This window comes from Bufo bufo, chromosome 5, assembly GCF_905171765.1.
Source record: "Bufo bufo chromosome 5, aBufBuf1.1, whole genome shotgun sequence".
NCBI classification, from domain to species: domain Eukaryota; kingdom Metazoa; phylum Chordata; class Amphibia; order Anura; family Bufonidae; genus Bufo; species Bufo bufo.
In genome coordinates this window covers 350,634,637-350,654,354 of record NC_053393.1, presented here as the reverse complement: position 1 = coordinate 350,654,354, position 19,718 = coordinate 350,634,637, and the positions used below count along the sequence as shown (strand labels likewise).

The 19,718-nt window shown below is 42.4% G+C and overlaps 1 protein-coding gene across 1 annotated transcript in view; it reads left to right on the top strand.

Annotated features, from left to right (window-relative positions):
- Positions 1-19,718, top strand: part of MYO10 (myosin X) — a 256,328-nt gene that overhangs the window by 128,226 nt on the left and 108,384 nt on the right. The window contains exons 5-12 of the mRNA XM_040431698.1: positions 2,915-3,049; positions 6,141-6,265; positions 6,574-6,587; positions 6,685-6,769; positions 11,414-11,517; positions 13,647-13,776; positions 14,463-14,581; positions 15,417-15,563. Of these exons, the coding sequence (XP_040287632.1) occupies positions 2,915-3,049; positions 6,141-6,265; positions 6,574-6,587; positions 6,685-6,769; positions 11,414-11,517; positions 13,647-13,776; positions 14,463-14,581; positions 15,417-15,563 (859 nt within the window). The remainder of the gene's footprint in view (positions 1-2,914; positions 3,050-6,140; positions 6,266-6,573; positions 6,588-6,684; positions 6,770-11,413; positions 11,518-13,646; positions 13,777-14,462; positions 14,582-15,416; positions 15,564-19,718) is intronic.

Here is a 19,718-nt window from a genome sequence, read left to right as displayed (position 1 = left end):
GGCTGTCCAAGCCCGATTACTGTAACAGATTACTGGATCATACGGCCAATTATGCCGTTTCCGTCTTCTCCTCATATATCATGCTGTCTGTATTACTTTCAAAATTGTAAAATAAAAAACATATACAGATAAATAAAAAACTGAAATGTAAGTACTGTACTTTGCAGCCACATTAACCCTTGAAAGACAGAGATATTGTTTGCTTTAAATAGTATCTCTGCTAGTGCACTGGGCCCTGTAGAGAGGCTCGCTATATCTGTAGCCTCTTCATAGACCACCTGGCCATATATAAAAAAGTATAGATTTTTAGATTTAAAATGTACTCATTTTGCCTGTGTTACCTTAATAGTACATATAATTATATGTCACACTTCAGTGACTGTGGAATTGAGGACATTTGTCACAATCATAACTGATCAACGGCTAGTGATATCCAGGAGCTCTGAAATCACTGAGTAGTCAGTAGAGGGAGTAACACAGGAACTTTTGCTATTAGCTCGCTATAATACCCTTGCCAAAGCCCATTACAGTGTATGATGGGGAGAGTTAAAGAGTACGGCCACCTATTGCATCCACTGTTCTGGGACTTCAGTAAGTCAATTATTCTTAATTAAAAATTATGATGTTGTTTTGTGTGTACAGGTCTTATGCAGATCCTTATGTTTCCCAGTGTAGTTTTGTCCTACAGTTATTCTGGCCAGGCCAATAAGGGTCCATTCACACTTCCGCAAAATGGGTCTGCATCCGTTCCGCAATTTTGCGGAACAGGTGCGGACGCATTCTTTTTTAGTGGAGCCGGAATGTGCTGTGCGCATCCGCATTTGCGAATCTCCACTTCCGTATCCGCACTTCCGTATCCGCACTTCCATTCCACAAAAAAATAAACATGTCCTATTCATGTCCGCAATTGCGGACAAGAAAAGGCATTTTCTATGAGAGTGCCGGCGATGTGCGGTCCGCAAAATGCGGAATGCACATTGCCGGTGTCCGTGTTTTGCGTCCACAAAACACATACGGACGTGTGAATAGACCCTAATACAGTATAGTTCTGTTATACCTCTTTTTTCAGCCAATACAAGAGATAGATATATAAAAGAGAACTATATATATATATATTTTTTTTTTTTATAATTTTTTTTTTTATTATACTTTTATTCCTTTTAATAAGTTACAAGAGTGAGTGTGGACCCGCTGTGCCACCAATAGATTTGGCTTAGGGCTACTCCTTAGGGCATTATTTAAGTGACCTCCCTTGTTTTTACCTCTATACAGGGATCTGGTCTCCGCAGCAGGTCAACCACCATGCTGCTACCTCATGATGTAATCTCCTTTCAGTGTCAGCTGACCCATTAGGGCCAAGAGACACCAATGCGTAGCACCAAGGGATTAAGCAAAACCGTAGTCAGTGGACGAGCCGGGTCAGGACAAGCAGCATAAATTCATTATGATGAACAGTCCAACGGTCGGTGCAGGCAGCACAGGTTTAAATCCAGAAAGTAGACTGAGGTCAGGCACGGGTAAACAATGAAACTGTAGCACATCTTTGGAGGCTAGACAACCTATATCTCAGGTGCCCTCCTAAACTGGGACAGATGAGGGCATGTGCACACTAAGAGATGAAAGAGGCCACCTTGAAAGAGGCGTCTTCATCAGTGCTCTGGCAGCCGTGCTTGCCAGGAAGATGTAGGAGGACACTGGTGGGCACAGACTGCTGGAACTAACACAGGATGCAAATGCGTATTAGCAGGACACCAGCAGGCACCAATGTTACAAACATTCACTGCATCTCACACAAAAACTGCATCTAAAACTGCACAAATCTGTCCTGCCCATACACATCTGTCCTACCCATCTGTCCTGTCCTAACTTGAAGAAAGTCACCCCTCTGATCAGCTGGCTGCTAAATATCCTCCCAATATGCTGAGACCCTCAACCATAGCAGATGAATACATAGTATTACATTATGCCTAGTCAAATGCATGGTCATGCCTGTTATACACATTGGGTATGCCACAAAGGATTTAAATGTGAAAGATGTTGCGATGGTTAGGCTCATTGTGCAGAGGGTCAGGTGATGGAATGGCGCCAGGGGAGAGGATTGGTAGTTTGGACAGTGGCTTTAATCCCGCTCCCCAGAGGGGCCATGCACAGTTAGGAGGGGGTGCACCTAAATCCCCTGGGGCACATCCTGGGGAAAGGTCTCTTGCCCGCTGAAACATGGGGTGCCCTTGATGTTGGTGTTGCAATGAGGTGCAGGGCAGGTAATTGGGCAGAGAGGAAAATGAGCAGGTCAGCTTAGTGGAAAAAATAATCAGTTCTTTACTGAGACTTCTGCAGTTTGCATATACACGTACTTGGCATGTTATGATATCAAAATCCACACAAATTGAAAAAGCAAAGTGTACCTGAGATTTGTGCAGTCTTAAGACTTTGCTGGGACTGTATTAGGCTACATGCACACGACCGTGCCGTTTTTTTGCGGTCCGCAAACCACGGATCCGCAAAAAACGGAAGCCGCCCGTATGCCTTCCGCAATTTGCGGAACGGGCGGCCATTGATGTAACTGCCTATTCTGGTCCGTTTTGCGGACAAGAATAGGACATGTTATATTTTTTTTGCGGGGCCGCGGAACGGAGCAACGGATGCGGACAGCACACGGAGTGCTGTCCGCATCTTTTGCGGCCCCATTGAAGTGAATGGGTCCGCATCCGAGCCGCCAAAACGGCGGCTCAGATGCGGACCCAAACAACGGCCGTGTGCATGAGGCCTTACACTGTGGTTTTCAGCACACGAATACGCAAGGAAAAAGCGCACATAATCAGCAACGTGTGCAGGCCACCTTAGTCTGATTAAAAGTTCACAGCGCTCTAAATGTTGCAGCCATGCATACTCATATCTTTACTATTGATTTCAGTGGTGAAAGTGGAGCAGGCAAAACGGAAAGCACAAAGCTCATTTTAAAATTCTTATCTGCAATGAGCCAACATTCCTTGGAAATATCGTCAAAAGAAAAAACAGCAAGCGTGGAACAAGCAATTCTGGAAAGCAGGTAATGCTCATATGAAAAAAAATGTGTTTGTGGACTTGGGCTTTATGCAGATATGTGTGTGCCCTGCAGTTCCATCCATATAAAATATATATTATAATCACACTCTCTGTAATAGTCCTGTTATAGGAGCACAACCGGTCATGGATTTCTATGTGATACACTTGTTACAACCCAAACATTACTTGAAAGTCATAAAGAGTATAGTCTCACTGATTTCTTTAAACCTTCTCCCCAGTACGTGTGTAGTGTGTAGTCACAGTAAGCAAGCAGCAGAGGGAAGCAAAGCTATATGTTGCCTGGCAGAGCAGTGTTGTATCTACAGCAGGCAGATCAGTATGCACAATACTTATAGACCAGTTTAAGTATTATATCAGTTTAATAGTTAAATACCGTGAAGAAGCTGATGATCTGAACAGTTTGTTTTATGTAAACTCGCGGTACCTTTCCAGCTTCTTCCAGATTTAACAGGAATTCAACATGACCAAATAGTACTTGGTAAAATGCAATTCTGCAACGAGTGCCTCCCCCCAGGTCCCTCCTATCCGCATCCCAGGTGTAGGAAATGCAGAGTGGTGTAGTGCGGCCTAAATGTCTCTTTATGTGTCCCGATGCTCCTACCTGGATACCGCTGGACCCCGGGATTTGGCTCTGAAGCAATAAATAGGGGCAATAATTGAGGGATTTGAAAGAATAACTTGAGTCCAGACCTTGAGATGAAGTTTAATGGCAGCTTTACTTGAATAATCATTTCTTCAAACAGTTTTCAGGCTTAGTCTTGTTTCCAGCAGGCTTTAGCATTAAACTGGCAGGCAAACTCAACTCTGCTATATGTTTCACTCACTCTGCTGTACTGACAGGCTGACTGTATAATTCAGCTTCTTCTTGATGCTACACTTTGCTCTGTAATCTGACTTATCTTAAGCCGAGGAACTAATCTCCTGGCGCTTCTGGCTTTGGGCTTTTGCCTTCATGGCCAGCAGAGCTTAGGGTGCTCTGGCTGGCGTGGGTATATCCAGAAGAAACTTGCCCCTGCACACCCTTCCCCTGGCAGGGGGTAGACTACACTCGAACTATAACTAGTCCTCACCCTTCCTTCAGGAAATAGGGCTAGCCCACTTCCCTACAGAGGGGGGTTAGAATGGAATGGAAAACTCAATTTTATCTAAGATAGCTCTGCCATGTTTGCTGCCACCTGCTGGCGAACCAGGCACATTACATGAACAGTTGCATAAAGATATTAGGAATGCACATTGTGGGGGACCTGGACAAAAATACATAAGATACATAAAAAATACATAAGATGACACTGTGTTAGCCCATTAGAGATAGTAGCAGAGTGCAGGAGTGGTAACACCACTCTGGGGTGCTACAATTCTTCCTTGCTAAAATGAAGTTCATATCATTTTATCAGCTTTATTACAGTGACAGGCTGTCACCCTTTACTAGAACAAGTGATATCATTTTTCTTTAGATATAAAGTTATTAATTCCTACCATGTTGCAGTAGGCTCATATATTAAAAATGATGTGTACATTTTCAGCCTTTTTTCCTATTTTTGGCGCTGAGATAATTCTAGAAGTAAGGCTAGAGTCAAATCTGCAGCAGAGAACTCCAGCAGGCTGTTCCAGCATAGAACAACCTGCCGCAGTTCTCCGGATCTGGCATTGCCAAATACTAGCGCCTTCCTATTGGACCCCATTGGGTCCATATGCCGATAATTGGTCAGACAAAAAAAACGCTACATCAAGTGTTTTTTCTCCAGCCGATTCCCAGCATTGTCTGCCAGCCAGAACACCCTGTCACAGGTGTGAAAGTAGTCTAAAGCAAACATTCATAGTAAAAAATATAATATCTGTGGATATCTGGATACAGATTACAAGCAAACCCTGTGTAGTCTAATCCAGCAATCATGGAACTCTATTCAGCCTCTACTTGTTCCTTATCTATAGTAAGAGCAGAAGCAGATGGAAATTAGTAACACATAAGTGACTTAACTGACTACACTGAGGGTTTGTTTGTAGTCTGTAATCATGACAACACATGTCTACATAGGAACAGAAGGCACAAAACAGTAGGATGTTTATATCAGGACTATTTTATTAACCTGTGTTAAACGCTTAATGAGCATCTTTGATGTGGAAAATCAAGTTTTAGTCTGCAATCTTAATTTATTTTTGGACTACCTGATATCCATAGTTACATTGTTAGCATGGTTGAAAAAAGTCCATCAAGTTCAACCAAATGACATGTGGGGATAGGAATTAAGGAAAGAGGAATGAAAACAAGACAACCTCAGTTTTCAACCTGTTTCTAGTCTCAGAATTTTTCATATAGACCTGTCCTTCCTAGTAATACATGCTGGATCTGTGTGTCCAGGATGCTGCTGTCTTCACTACATTCCTATATCAGCACAGCTTCATTCCTGTACTGATTTTCCTTCTTCAGCCCAGGAGGGATTTCTTCACACTTTTACTGACAAACCACTAATGCTGAGGAGTGTGTGATTTACCTCTCCTCCTCCTGCAGGGTCTGTTGAGTATGTTGCTTTCCTTCCTGTCTACACACTGATCTTGCACAACATTTGTGTGTTCTCCCTGAGGATTTGCATGCTTTCTCCTTTCTCTACACTCTGATCTGCACTGTACAACCTGCTCCCCCTTCCTGCTGCTCTCTAAGAGAAGGGAAGACCATAGAGAGCCAGCACAGCTACATAAATGAGTTACACAAACTCTACAACAGCAAAATGGTAGAAAATTTGTATGAAGACTATTTAGAAAGCTGTTTAATTTTGCATTTACTTGTGCAAAGGTGTTCATAATCTCTAACTTTTAACTGGTGCACATTTCCATTGCTTTTGTGTTCTTAGAAGCACTATTAACCTTAGAACTGTAGAGACGAAGATGGAATGCAGGAAACCAGTAGTAAAATAGATTTATAGTCAGCAGAGGAGGTTATCATGTAGTTGCTATCATATTTGATGCATGTAAAGGCAGATTTATTACGTACATATTGCATAATATTCTAATTTAGCAACTCGCTGATGTCTTGACATGTAACAAGAAATACATTTCATTTTCTTTATATCTCACAGTCCAATCATGGAAGCCTTTGGAAATGCGAAGACCGTTTACAATAATAACTCAAGCCGTTTTGGAAAGTTCATTCAACTGCGTATATGTCAAAAAGGACACATTCAGGGAGGACGCATTGTAGATTGTATCCTTTCTCAGCAACATAATGGCACCTTTTAAACTCGTTTCTACTTACTATTACATTTGTCAAGTACAAATTACCCATAATTTCCTCTAGATGGATGCCACTTATAATGTCTAAGCAAGAAAGAAATAATAGTCAACGTACTGATTAATATTAATATAATAATTCGAATTGTTTCTTTTGTCAAGATGTCAGCCTTATGTTCACGATGTGAACGTTCATTTTCAGTCTTTTTATATGTGGGCAGAATTTTGTAATTTTTTGGTCATGGGTTATTACTCTTTAACTTCTATTTTCTCGTAATGAAGATTTATTAGAAAAGGTCAGTAATACGGTTCCATTTATTGCATTACTTTTTCAGTCTTCTTGTGTTGATGAATGACAAATTAATAAAGATCTTTTTACCTTCTTGAAACTAGAATCGTGTAGTACGACAGAACCCAGAGGAGAGGAATTACCACATATTTTATGCACTTCTGGAGGGAGCAGGGAAGGAGGAGAGAGGTATCAAATGCATTATGAAATGGTCTTGGGTATTATTTTACAACATTTCGTGCTGCCTTACTTCCTTCTTCCAAGAACGATTTTTTAATTATTGTGTAGAGCAATGTCTTCCAAGTACAAAATACTGACTGAGGAAGGCAACTTCTTCATGCTACAGACATGATCGAACATACTTCTAAAAAGCAAGTGACCTCTCTAGGCACAGTACATAGGTCAAGGTTTAGTCGACTGATCACTGCAGTTATTCTCTGCTGTATAGATGTTTAATTTTATGTATCTTTTCATGTAAGGAGCTTATGGCCCAGGAGTAAATATATACTGCAGCAGAATTGCTTCCGTCATAAATACACATTTCTATAAAAATAAAAAATAAAAATAAATAAAAAACTAAAAAACATTTTAATACAGAAAAATCCCCATGAAGAGCATAACAAGTCAGCATGGGCCCTATAACTACACATGGAACGGGCCCAACTCAACAAAAACACCTTATGTTGCATACTGCAAAAAGATTATGATTCGTTTCAGCTCCACTCCACACTGGAGTACAGTACAGCAATAATGCATGCAGCGATGTCACAATTCAAGAATAATACACCCAGTGATGTACATTGAGATAATGCCCCTGGTAATGAATTCAGTGAGCTAAACCTGGTAGTTAAAGGGGTTGTCTGGGTTCAGAGCTAAACCCAGACATACCCAGAATTTCACCCAGTCAGCCCTTCTGACAAGAGCATCGGAGCATTTCATGACGAATCGGGCTCTCCTTAGGGCTGCCATGCAGATGCTTCCACCCAGCAGTGAGCCCAGTGACATCACTGGCACTGATGGGCGGGCTTTAGCGCTGCCCTAGCCTGTAAAATGGCTAGGGTAGTGCTAAAGCCGGCCCATCAGAGCCGGTGATGACACCGAACACACTGCTGGGCAGAAGCCTCCACCCAGCAGTGTGTTATTGTAAATAAAAAAGCCCCTGCCCTGGCCGATGGCTCTGATGCTAACATCAGAGGGGCTGCATAGGTGAAAATATGGGTATGTCCGGGTTTAGATCTTTTTCATCAAGTCAACTCCTCTCCATATGCCCTATATGGATGCCATATTATCCCCACTTTAAACCTTTATGAGACACAGCAGAGAACCACTAAGTGATGCTGCTACCACTCTGCAGGACCTGGTCCATACATGCAATACATACTAATACTATAGAAATTCATAAAGTAATTCTTAAAAGGGAACCTGTCATCAACTTTATGCTGACCTCACTGAGGGCAGCATAAAATAGTGACAGAAATGCTGATTTCAACAGTGTGTCACTCATGAGCTAAAAGTAAGTGATTGCCGAGAACCAGCATTATAACCATTGCAGCCCAAGCCTTGAAAAGAGTTAAATCTACCTGAGAAGAGTCCTGGTTATTCATAATCTCCTGCTCTCTCACCCATCTGCTGATGATTGGCAGTTCTGTCCTAGAGAGAAAGGGAGTAAACTAGGTAGAAGACTGTCAGCCATCAGCAGGTGGGCAGGAGAGCAGGAGATTATGAATAACCAGGACTCTTCACAGGTGGCCGTGACTCTTTTCCAGGCCCAGTCTGCAATGATTGTGATGTTGGTTCTCGGCAACCACTTACTTTTACCTTATAAATGACAGACCTCTGAAATCAACTAACCTGTCTCTACTTTATTCTGCCGTTAATACGGGCAGCATAAAGTTGATGACAGGTTTCCTTTAAAGTATAAAAAATATATATCTGTTCAAATTTAAATAGGAACATACATTCTAAATTCCACAATAATATTACTTTGTCTCACATTTATATTGTATTTATTTATTATTTATTCATGATTTCTCAAAAAGTTAAAACGGGTGACAATAATTGTCAGTTGACAAAATGTTCCAATTATTTGTTAATTCATTAAAAAGGTTGTTTCCACTTTATACTTAGTCTGGTTTCCTTCCTCTAACCTATCTTGCAAACAGTAAATTTTGCAAAACTGCAGAAAAACAACCCAATATCAGCAAATATACAGATATTATGGACAGGAAGTTCTCAGGAATCTGTTTCTATATACAGCAGAATCCTGAAAAATGTAGACTGCATGTTTACAATAAAGTTAAAGGCTATCTGCACTGAAACCAAGAGTCGTTCTCCACCTATGTCATGATATATCGCCTGCTTCCTCTAATCTGCTCCGGTTTTTCTGTGGTTCTTAAAAGTAAAATAAAAATTAAGGGGTAAATTCACTATTTCCCATACTCCTGTTTTTGGTAAAGAAAAGTCACAAATCCACCAGATTTGCACTGAGCCTACCCTCGCAATGCCCCGTTTTTATAAAATTGACAAGGGCGAAGAGTGAAATGTTACTTGTGACTAGAAAAGTCGCAATTTAATTGATAAGTGGAAATCCTGTGGATTTGCTATGTTTCTACACGAAAAACAGGCATAGGGGGACTAATGAATTGCCCACTAAATGTTTTTAAAATACTAATTTCCATAAATATTTGTATGGTACTGGTCATATCTGCATTATGGCTTCCATTTATAATGTCAGCACTCGCTGACTCTGACATGTCTCTCTTGCGTCTGGAAGAAAATTTGGGCAGCACAGAAAGTAAAGCAGAATATAACTATATCAAACTTTCACAGATAGAAGTGAAATACACATTGGAAAATCCAGCATGTATTTGCTGCCGAATCTGTGGCTGACCCTTGAATTTCTCCCATGGTTTTGCAGTTTGTACTTCCAAGCATCTGGCTGTAGACTATATCCATTCAGTGGAGCTAAGGCTTCTTCCACACTGTGATTAGTAGTTCTGGCAGTCTGTTCCAGCAGAGACTAGTCTGCCGGACCTTTCTGGATCTGGCATTGCCGGATGTTATTGGAATGCCCCATTGACTATAATGCGGTCCAGCAGAGATCCGGGAACATATACCGGGATTCTACCAGACAAAAAAATGCTGGCGGAACTAATGGACAGTGGCGTAGCTATAGGGGTCGCAGCGGTCGCAATTGCCCACGGGGCCCCCCAGGAGAGATGGAGTAAAGCCTATGTGATTTACAATACTGGCTGCGGGCGGCTAAGTAAGTTCACAAGGGTGGGGGCGGAAGCAGAGCATGTGTACGTGCAGGCGCAGCCAGGAGAGGGAGTGGTCCTGCTCCAGTCTGGCAGAGTTGTATGGGCCGCCGGACGTGGAGGAGGTGAAGCTGCGTGCCGCATGCTGGAGTGAGTGAGTTGAGGTGGCGCCGGCATGATCTCCACAGTGTTCAAGGTGCCCTGCTGCACCCTTACTCTCTCTGCTGGTGGGTACCAGGCTAGCCTCTGTACTGATGTGCATACTGCAGGGCTAGCTGTGGGTGGGCACAGGCCAGGTGATCGGTGCCCACCTCAGGGGGTAGGAGCTGGTGCCTGGCAGTTGATCTGGATCTTGCAGCAGGCTGGAGCCTATGCCAGTCCTCAGTGCCCAGGCTTCAGAGCTGAGGACCCCCCCCCCCCCCCCCTCAGTATGGCAGGGCAGGGGTGACCTGGATCTGGCAGCAGGCTGGTGGCTGTGTTTATTGGCATAGTAGGGCACTGGTACGGCAGGCATTGCCCAGCTGCTGAGCTGATCGTTTGGCACACTCTGCTGTGAAGGGCCAGCACCATCTCCTGGGACAGAGAGTCTTATGCTCATGCTCTTATGATGGCAGAAAGGGTTAATAACATACTAGTTCTGTCCTCTTGTCTGCAGCGCTGACATTCCTGTTCCTGCTTGTGCCAGTGCTGATGGGCATAAGCTGGGTTTATCTTGGCTGCAGAGCTGACATGTTTACAGCTGTACTGATGGGATATAGTGCATAGGTTTATGCCCTCCCTTGGCTGTAGAGCTGACTATCCCTCTCCATGCCTGTACCTATATTGATGGGAATGATAGTATATAGCCCTCCCTTGGCTACGGAGCTGACACTCTCCCTCTCTGTGCTTGTGCCTGTATTGATTGGAATGATAGTATATAGTCCTCCCTTGGCTGCGGAGCTGACACTCTTCCTCTCTGTGCTTGTGTCTATATTGATGGGTATGATATATATAGCCCTCCCTTGGCTGCAGAGCTGACTCTCCCTCTCCATGCCTGTGTCTATATTGATGGGTATGATAGTATATAGATGGCATCCTTCTTCTTCTTATTATTATTATGCACTTTTTGGATTAAAATGTATTTTTTTACCGGTGAGATTTTAGTTCTGCCATTGGGCATGGTGGGCGTGCAGGGGTCTGGTGGTGTTAGGAAACGGTATTGAGGGTAGGGGGGCCCAAACTGAACTCTTGCTCCAGGGCCCATGAGCCTATAGCTACGCCCCTGCTAATGGAAGTGTACCTGCCAGAACTACTAACGACAGTGTGAGACTAGCCTAATCCACATGTGGCCACCCAGCATGAAACTGTCCAAGAATCAACATGCTCATTTTTGTTTCTTCCCAATGCAGATTTCAATTATGTTCCTGGAAAAATCAGTGATATCAGTGATATATAAATTGTGGCACAGTTATGTTTAGGTTCTTACATGGATTTTGGAGGGAAAAAATACTGTGTGAACATGCCCTTGTGAGAGACTTCACCAAATAAATCTGAAAGGTGGCTGTAAATGACCACTCATGTTCTATGTCTTCCACAGAGGCTTTTTATTTATTACAACCAGAGAAATACCACTACTTGAATCAGTCTGGATGTATCAGAGATGAAACCATCAGTGACAAGGAGACCTTTCAAGAAGTAAAGGTGAGTCGATATGCAATATATACAGTCGGTACATGTTATTAATATATGTATAGATTGCATATGTCTGAATCAGTGGGGGTTCTGAACCCACAGACCACCTGGACTGCAGAACTTCAGAGATAAGAGCTACACATTATACGTCAGATGACGGGATTCAAAGAAAGCAGACTGTGACCGCTTGCAAACAGACTGATTTTTAATAAACAGCTGAGCATTTTTTAATAAAAGACCAATTAAGAAGAATGATTTTTAGCCCAAAATGAGTAAAATACAATTATAAAAGTGTCCATAACCTTTAAGAGCAAGAAATGTTATATTATTGTCTATGTTTCCGATTAAATTTTCCCCTGAATCGGCCCATGTGCTTCTGAACATTAATTTGCATTTATCAAAAATGTATTACATTGTTTCCCACATTGCCAAACGTGTTTACTGGCATAATGCGGACAATGTGTTCCGAAGGGAAAATAGCATACAGGGTATGAAACCAAAAGTTAGAAGAACGCCCTGGCGTCTTGTGTCTGATGTGGTCATCTGCTGACATGCTTCAGATGTTTGTGGCATTTGGATCTGTCTCCATACTGCACATGGTGTGTTGTAATTCTGAAGGTCTTCATTTTCACATCACAAATTGCAATATGTCCACGTTAACACGAGGGATGATCTGCATTAGTTTACATTCTACAAGATAAGTCCAGTCCTGTCTATTGCACCATTTCTTTGCCAAAACTGGAAATGAATCCCCCCCAAAATTAAACTTGTCCAAAGAAATATATCAGTGGCTAAAGCATTATGTTATGGAGGGAAAACCAGTAACAAGAAAGACAGACAATGGACCAGCCCAAGGCATGGTTGCATCTTTTGTCAGCGGCCGTTTTACTAACAGTGGCGTGTGAAACTCCAATCTTTAGTGAATGACCCCCATTTTATTATGGCTTAAGTATCAATCAAAATCAGATTGATCTCATTCAATCCAGTCATATAACCATACGCTTGGTCAGGCTGTGATGAGCCAATAGACCAGTGATTCATGGTGGGACTTTTTGAAGGAAGTTTTCCTTGAGTCTGCTGCTCTTTAATTTGCACCAATTGGCATTAATCAAATGTTGTATGGTGTTTGATAAATTTGGAATGTATTGGATAACACTGGCATAATGCTGCCAGTGTTATCCAATACATTCCAAAACTGTAAGGGTTACATAGCATCCTAAATCAATATAATGCTATGTGACTCCCGGCAGCGATGGGAGATGAGTCCAGGAGCTGCAATGCGGACTCGCTGCGGGAGGAACGCTCGTCTGCAAGGGGCCTAACACTTCTGTCTATTACCACTTTACGGTAATAAGGGTGTAATCATTTTTGCGACTTTTTTAAAATCCGCAGAGACGCAGACAATAAATCTGAATTGAGTTTACATAGATAACCACACTGTCTTTCCCACCCACTTTTCAAAACTGGAGTAAGGCTACTTTCAGATCTGCGGTTTTGCTGTCCGATTTTGAGGTCCAGCATGGGATCTCAAGACCACTGCAAAACTCTTCCATTATAACAATACAATTGGCTGTATACATTCAGAACCGATCCAGTTGTATTATATTGAAAATGAAGAAACCAGAAAATGAAAAAAATAACTAAACCAGCTTCATTGACTTACATGGTTTTTGGTATCGGCAATTGCGACCGCTGTTACCCCTATAGCTACGCCTCTGTCCATTAGTTCAGCCAGCATTTTTTTGTCCAGCATGGGAACACAACAAACTGTAAGGAAATGCAAACCATTCCGGTTTGTTTAGTTTTGTCCCCATTGACAATGAACGGGAACAAAACGGAAGCGTTGTGTTGCAGTTTTGGGACCCTGTGCCGGATCTCAAAACCGGACAGCGCAACGCAGATGTGAAACTAGCCTAAGCGATGTAAAAATGCAAAATGGTGTAAAATATTTCTACTGATAACCCAAAAAGTCACAAATACCTCTTTTGCGACTTTTTGAAGCCAGAAATCCAGAGAGCCGGTCAGGATAAGTTCCCCTATTGTTCACTCCAACTCTAATGAAGCCCAGGTTATAGTTTAATTTTACTTTGACTTGTATTTGTACTAGATATGATTGTGTAATGTTACCGTTGTTGCAGACTGCTATGGAAGTCATGAAGTTTACTGCTGAAGATGTGCGGGAAGTTTTTAGGTTGCTTGCTGGGATTTTGCACCTGGGAAACATAGACTTTATGACTGCTGGTGGAGCACAGATATCTACAAAGACAGGTAAGAGCCAAGTATGTGGTATATAGTAATGCAGTAATAAGAAGTTTTGATTACAATGTGGGTCAGAATGTTTAGCATACTTACCTATTGTATTACAGGTTTGTGTAAATTTTATTTAAAGGGGTTAATCCATGACTGATGGAAATCAGACATTGTGTAGTACATGCCAGATTCTTTCTAACATAGCTAGAACCAGGCCTGTACCTCACATGGATCCAGAGATCTCCACATTCTTTGCTTCAAATGTCCTGCTGTATTATCTTCAGGCTGTCACTTCAAGGGCTTTAGCCTTTCTTAAGGGGTGCGTCCTTTCTGATACAACTCTCTCCATGTCACAGCTCAGAAGGGGTCTCCTTTCTGAGGGGGCATGTCTTTTCTCGAGAGGTGTGTACTTTCCGGTGCAGCTCTCTCCCTGTAACTGTCACTGCTTCTAACAGGAGATATGGCTGGTGACACTTGAAGGATGAAACTGAGCATGTGCGACCCCCTCAGTGTGTGGACGTTCACATTACTAAACAGATTAAACACCAGGGGTGCCGTTATAATAAAGTAAATAGAATGTCTCACAACTGGAGCATTTTTATAACAGAAAGTAACCTACTATATAAAAACTTATGAATAATTGGACAGACACTTACACTGTATTTCCTACATTTGTCATGATACGTGATTTATATTATTACCAGCACTGGGGCGAACGGCAGAATTGCTGGGGCTGGACTCCGAGCAGCTAACAGAGGCACTGACACACAAATCCATGATTCTCAGGGGAGAGGAGATTTCTACACCGCTCAGCACTGAGCAAGTAAGTTCACAAATAGAGATGAGAGAATTTCTTAAAAGTTCGATTTGGCTGATTCGCCGAACTTCACCCAAAAATTTGCTTTGTGATTAATTACTTTGTCACGGTGCAAATTTTTTTGTAAGTAGCGAGTGCAATGACAGGGAGCTGCGATAGCGCCGCCCCCATCATTGTACCCCTCAGATGCCGCGTTCATACATGATCGCGGCATCTGAGTGTAAAATGAACAATAAAAAAATGTTTTTATCAAACTTACCTCCTCCATTTGCTGGCGACGGGTCGGCCGCCGCCATCTTGCTTGAAGATCTCGATCAAAATCCTGTGCGGCGCGAGATTACGTCATCACGCCGGCTTGCATGGTGATGTATGACGTCATCACGCCGGCTGCTGTGATGATGTAATCTCGTGCCGCACATGATTTCGGCTGAGATCTTCAAGCAAGATGGAGGCTCACGGCCTGTCGCCAGCAAATGGAGGAGGTAAGTTTGAATTTTTTTGTTTTTCTTACTATTTCAGGTTAAATCGATTCGCTGATATGAAGCACAAGGAAATTCGGCTTCTAGGTGAATAGAATTTATCCTGAAATTCGGATCGAATTCCACTTGTTGGGATTCGATTCGCTCATCTCTATTCACAAACTGTCAGTAAATAGATGAATTACATTTTATGGGTAACATATTGCAGATGACTCCAACCTCGGAAATCTTAAAGCTGAAAGCTGAGATCCTTGGTGGACTCAGCACATGGATTGATCAACATATACGTCTTGTAGTCATATGTTAGGGATAAAAATTGTTGTACCTTATAGTAACACCCACTGTCTCATGTCTTACCACAGGCTATAGACAGCAGAGATTCAGTGGCCATGGCTCTCTACTCACAATGCTTTACTTGGGTAATCAAGAAAATCAACAGTCGAATCAAAGGAAAAGATGATTTCAAATCAATTGGTATTCTGGACATCTTTGGATTTGAAAATTTCGAGGTACCGGTACTTCATATATGTTGTTGGTTCTTATGCATCGATTCAGCTTTCTGTAACTATATTGTCAGCAGTAGTAACGTAGGTGTCATTGGACATTCAGTTTGCAGTTTTCTGGGGGTCACAACATAATCAACGTGAAGATATTTCATTAACCTTTCAGAAAAGTTTTCACAATGTTGACAAACTTAATTAAAACCTGAATAATAAAAATTTCTAATAAATTTCAAAACATTTTCTGAAGAAAGACACCTGGGATGTTGGGAAAATGTCACCCAGCACTTTACAGTCACAGACGCCATCATGCAACTTTGCATCAATACATAACATTTTGCAGAAATGCATGAAAATTCATATTTGAGGCTAAAGGTTTGACTGGAACAGAGCCTGAGACACATGACACCTACTAAAAAATATTATATATATATATATATATACACACAGTGGATATAAAAAGTCTACACACCTCTGTTAAAATGTCAGGTTTCTGTGCTGTAAAAAAATGAGACAAAGATAAATCCTTTCAGAATGTTTTCCACCTTTAATGTGACCTATAAACTGTACCACTCAATTAAAAAACAAACTGAAATCTTTTAGGTGAAGGGAAGAAAACAAAAAAACTAAAATAATGTGGTTGCATAATTGTGCGCACCCTCTTATAACTGGAGATGTAGCTGTGTTCAGAATTAAAAATCAGATTCAAAATCATGTTAAAGGGCTTCTGTCACCCCACTAAAGTCTTTTTTTTTTTTGGGCTAGTTAAATTACTTATCCTGCGATATATGAAAATATAATGGTGTTACTTACTTTGATTCAGCAGTTTCTTCTAAAAATGAACTTTTATAATATGTAAATTAGGTCTCTACCAGCAAGTAGGGCGGCTACTTGCTGGTAGCAGCTGCAGAAAACCGCCCCCCTCGTCGTGTTGATTGACAGGGCCAGCCGGGATCTCCTCCTCCGGCCAGCCCTGTCGGCATTTTAAAAATCGCGCGCCTGTGTTCATTCTGCGCAGGCGCTCTGAGATGAGGAGGCTCGCCTCCTCAGAACTCCCTCAGTGCGCCTGCGCCGATGACATCACCGAAATAGAAGACGTCATCGGCGCAGGCGCACTGAGGGAGTTCTGAGGAGGCGAGCCTCCTCATCTCAGAGCGCCTGCGCAGAATGAACACAGTGGCGCAATTTTTAAAATGCTGACAGGGCTGGCCGGAGGAGGAGATCCCGGCTGGCCCTGTCAATCAACACGACGAGGGGGCGGTTTTCTGCAGCTGCTACCAGCAAGTAGCCGCCCTACTTGCTGGTAGAGACCTAATTTACATATTATAAAAGTTCGTTTTTAGAAGAAACTGCTGAATCAAAGTAAGTAACACCATTATATTTTCATATATCGCAGGATAAGTAATTTAACTAGCCCCAAAAAAAAAATGACTTTAGTGGGGTGACAGAAGCCCTTTAAATAGGAGTCAGCATACACCTGCCATAATTTAAAGTGCCTCTGATTAACCCCAAATAAAGTTCAGTTGCTCAAGTTGGTCTTTCCTGAAATTTTCTTAGTCGCATCCCACAGCAAAAGCCATGGTCCACAGAGAGCTTCCAAAGCATCAGAGGGATCTCATTGTTAAAAGGTATCAGTCAGGAGAAGGGTACAAAAGAATTTCCAAGGCATTAGATATACCATGGAACACAGTGAAGACAGTCATCATCAAGTGGAGAAAATATGGCACAACAGTAACATTACCAAGAACTGGACATCCCTCCAAAATTGATGAAAAGACGAGAAGAAAACTGGTCTGGTAGGCTACCAAGAGGTCTACAGCAACATTAAAGGAGCTGCAGGAATATCTGGCAAGTACTGGCTGTGTAGTACATGTGACAACAATCTCCCGTAGTCTTCATGTCTGGGCTATGGGGTAGAGTGGCAAGACGAAAGCCTTTTCTTACGAAGAAAAACATCCAAGCCAGGCTACATTTTGCAAAAACACATCTGAAGTCTCCCAAAAGCATTTGGGAAAAGGTGTTATGGTCTGATGAAACCAAGGTTGAACTTTTTGGCTATAATTCCAAAAGATATGTTTGGCGCAAAAACAACACTGCACATCACCAAAAGAACACCATACCAACAGTGAAGCATGGTGGTGGCAGCATCATGCTTTGGGGCTGTTTTTCTTTAGCTGGAATTGGGGCCTTAGTTAAGCTAGAGGGAATTATGAACAGTTCCAAATACCAGTCAATATTGGCACAAAACCTTCAGGCTTATGCTCGAAAGCTGAACATGAAGAGGAACTTCATCTTTCAGCATGACAACAACCCAAAGGATACATCCAAATCAACAAAGGAATGGCTTCACCAGAAGAAGATTCAAGTTTTGGAATGGCCCAGCAAGAGCCCAGACCTGAATCCGATTGAAAATCTGTGGGGTGATCTGAAGAGGGCTGTGCACAGGAGATGCCCTCGCAATCTGACAGATTTGGAGTGTTTTTGCCAAGAAGAGTGGGCAAATCTTGCCAAGTCAAAATGTGCCATGCTGATAGACTCATACACAAAAAAACTGAGTGCTGTAATAAAATCAAAAGGTGCTTCAACAAAGTATTAGTTTAAGGGTGTGCACACTTCTGCAACCATATTATTTTAATTTTTATATTTTTTCTTCCCTCTACCTAAAAGATTTCAGTTTGTTTTTCAATTGAGTGGTATAGTTTATAGGTCACATTAAAGGTGGAAAAAGTTCTGAAATGATTTACCTTTGTCTCATTTTTTTACATCACAGAAACCTGACATTTTAACAGGGGTGTGTAGACTTTTTATATCCACTGTATTTATATATATATATATTGTGGGGATATGCTCGTGGTAGGCTACGGTAGCGGCGGCAGTATTGAGGCAATACACCGTGACTTTATTCACACCAAAGGCATAACAGGCAATGTGCAGACCACACAGGTGCATATCCACATAATGCATAGAACAAAAGTCCTTCCATAGCAAATAAACAGCAGGTTTGAGTCACCTTGTTTTTGGACAGACCACACTGGTCCTGCAGGCTTCTAGGCTACCTGCCTTTGTCTCCCTCAGGCCAGAGCTCCTTCGGCTAGTAGCACCACAGGTCCCAGGGCTATCCTTCAGTTTGTGCTGCGCCCAGTCTCTCCTTGACCAGCACCGACTCTGTCTGTCAAAATCTCCAGCACAGCCAGAAACCCCCCGCCCCCCATCTTCAGCAGGCTGTGTTCTTCAAAGGCTCCACCAAAAACCTAGGCTGGCCGTGGGGAACAGGCACCCACCCTGCTCTTTACCTGTTCCCAGTAAGAACCGGCCCGGACACTCTGCGCCAGCAGCATTCGCCACTGTAACCCCAATGATCCGGTTCTTACTCCACCGAGGCCAGGACCTCCGGTGGCATGTATCGTCCGTCCATTATTATCCCGGGGACTCTCCTACAATATATACAGTACAGACCAAAGTTTGGACACACCTTCTCATTCAAAGAGTTTTCTTTATTTTCATGACTATGAAGGCATCAAAACTATGAATTAACACATGTGGAATTATATACATAACAAACAAGTGTGAAACAGCAGAAAATATGTCATATTCTAGGCTCTTCAAAGTAGCCACCTTTTGCTTTGATTACTGCTTTGCACACTCTTGGCATTCTCTTGATGAGCTTCAAGAGGTAGTCCCCTGAAATGGTCTTCCAACAGTCTTGAAGGAGTTCCCAGAGATGCTTAGCACTTGTTGGCCCTTTTGCCTTCACTCTGCGGTCCAGCTCACCCCAAACCATCTCGATTGGGTTCAGGTCCGGTGACTGTGAAGGCCAGGTCATCTGGCGCAGCACCACATCACTCTCCTTCATGGTCAAATAGCCCTTACTTTCAAAGTTTTCCCAATTTTTTGGCTGACTGACTGACCTTCATTTCTTAAAGTAATGATGGCCACTCGTTTTTCTTTACTTAGCTGCTTTTGTCTTGCCATAATACACATTCTAACAGTCTATTCAGTAGGACTATCAGCTGTGTATCCACCTGACTTCTCCTCAATGCAACTGATGGTCCCAACCCCATTTATAAGGCAAGAAATCCCACTTATTAAACCTGACACGGCACACCTGTGAAGTGAAAACCATTTCAGGGGACTACCTCTTGAAGCTCATCAAGAGAATGCCAA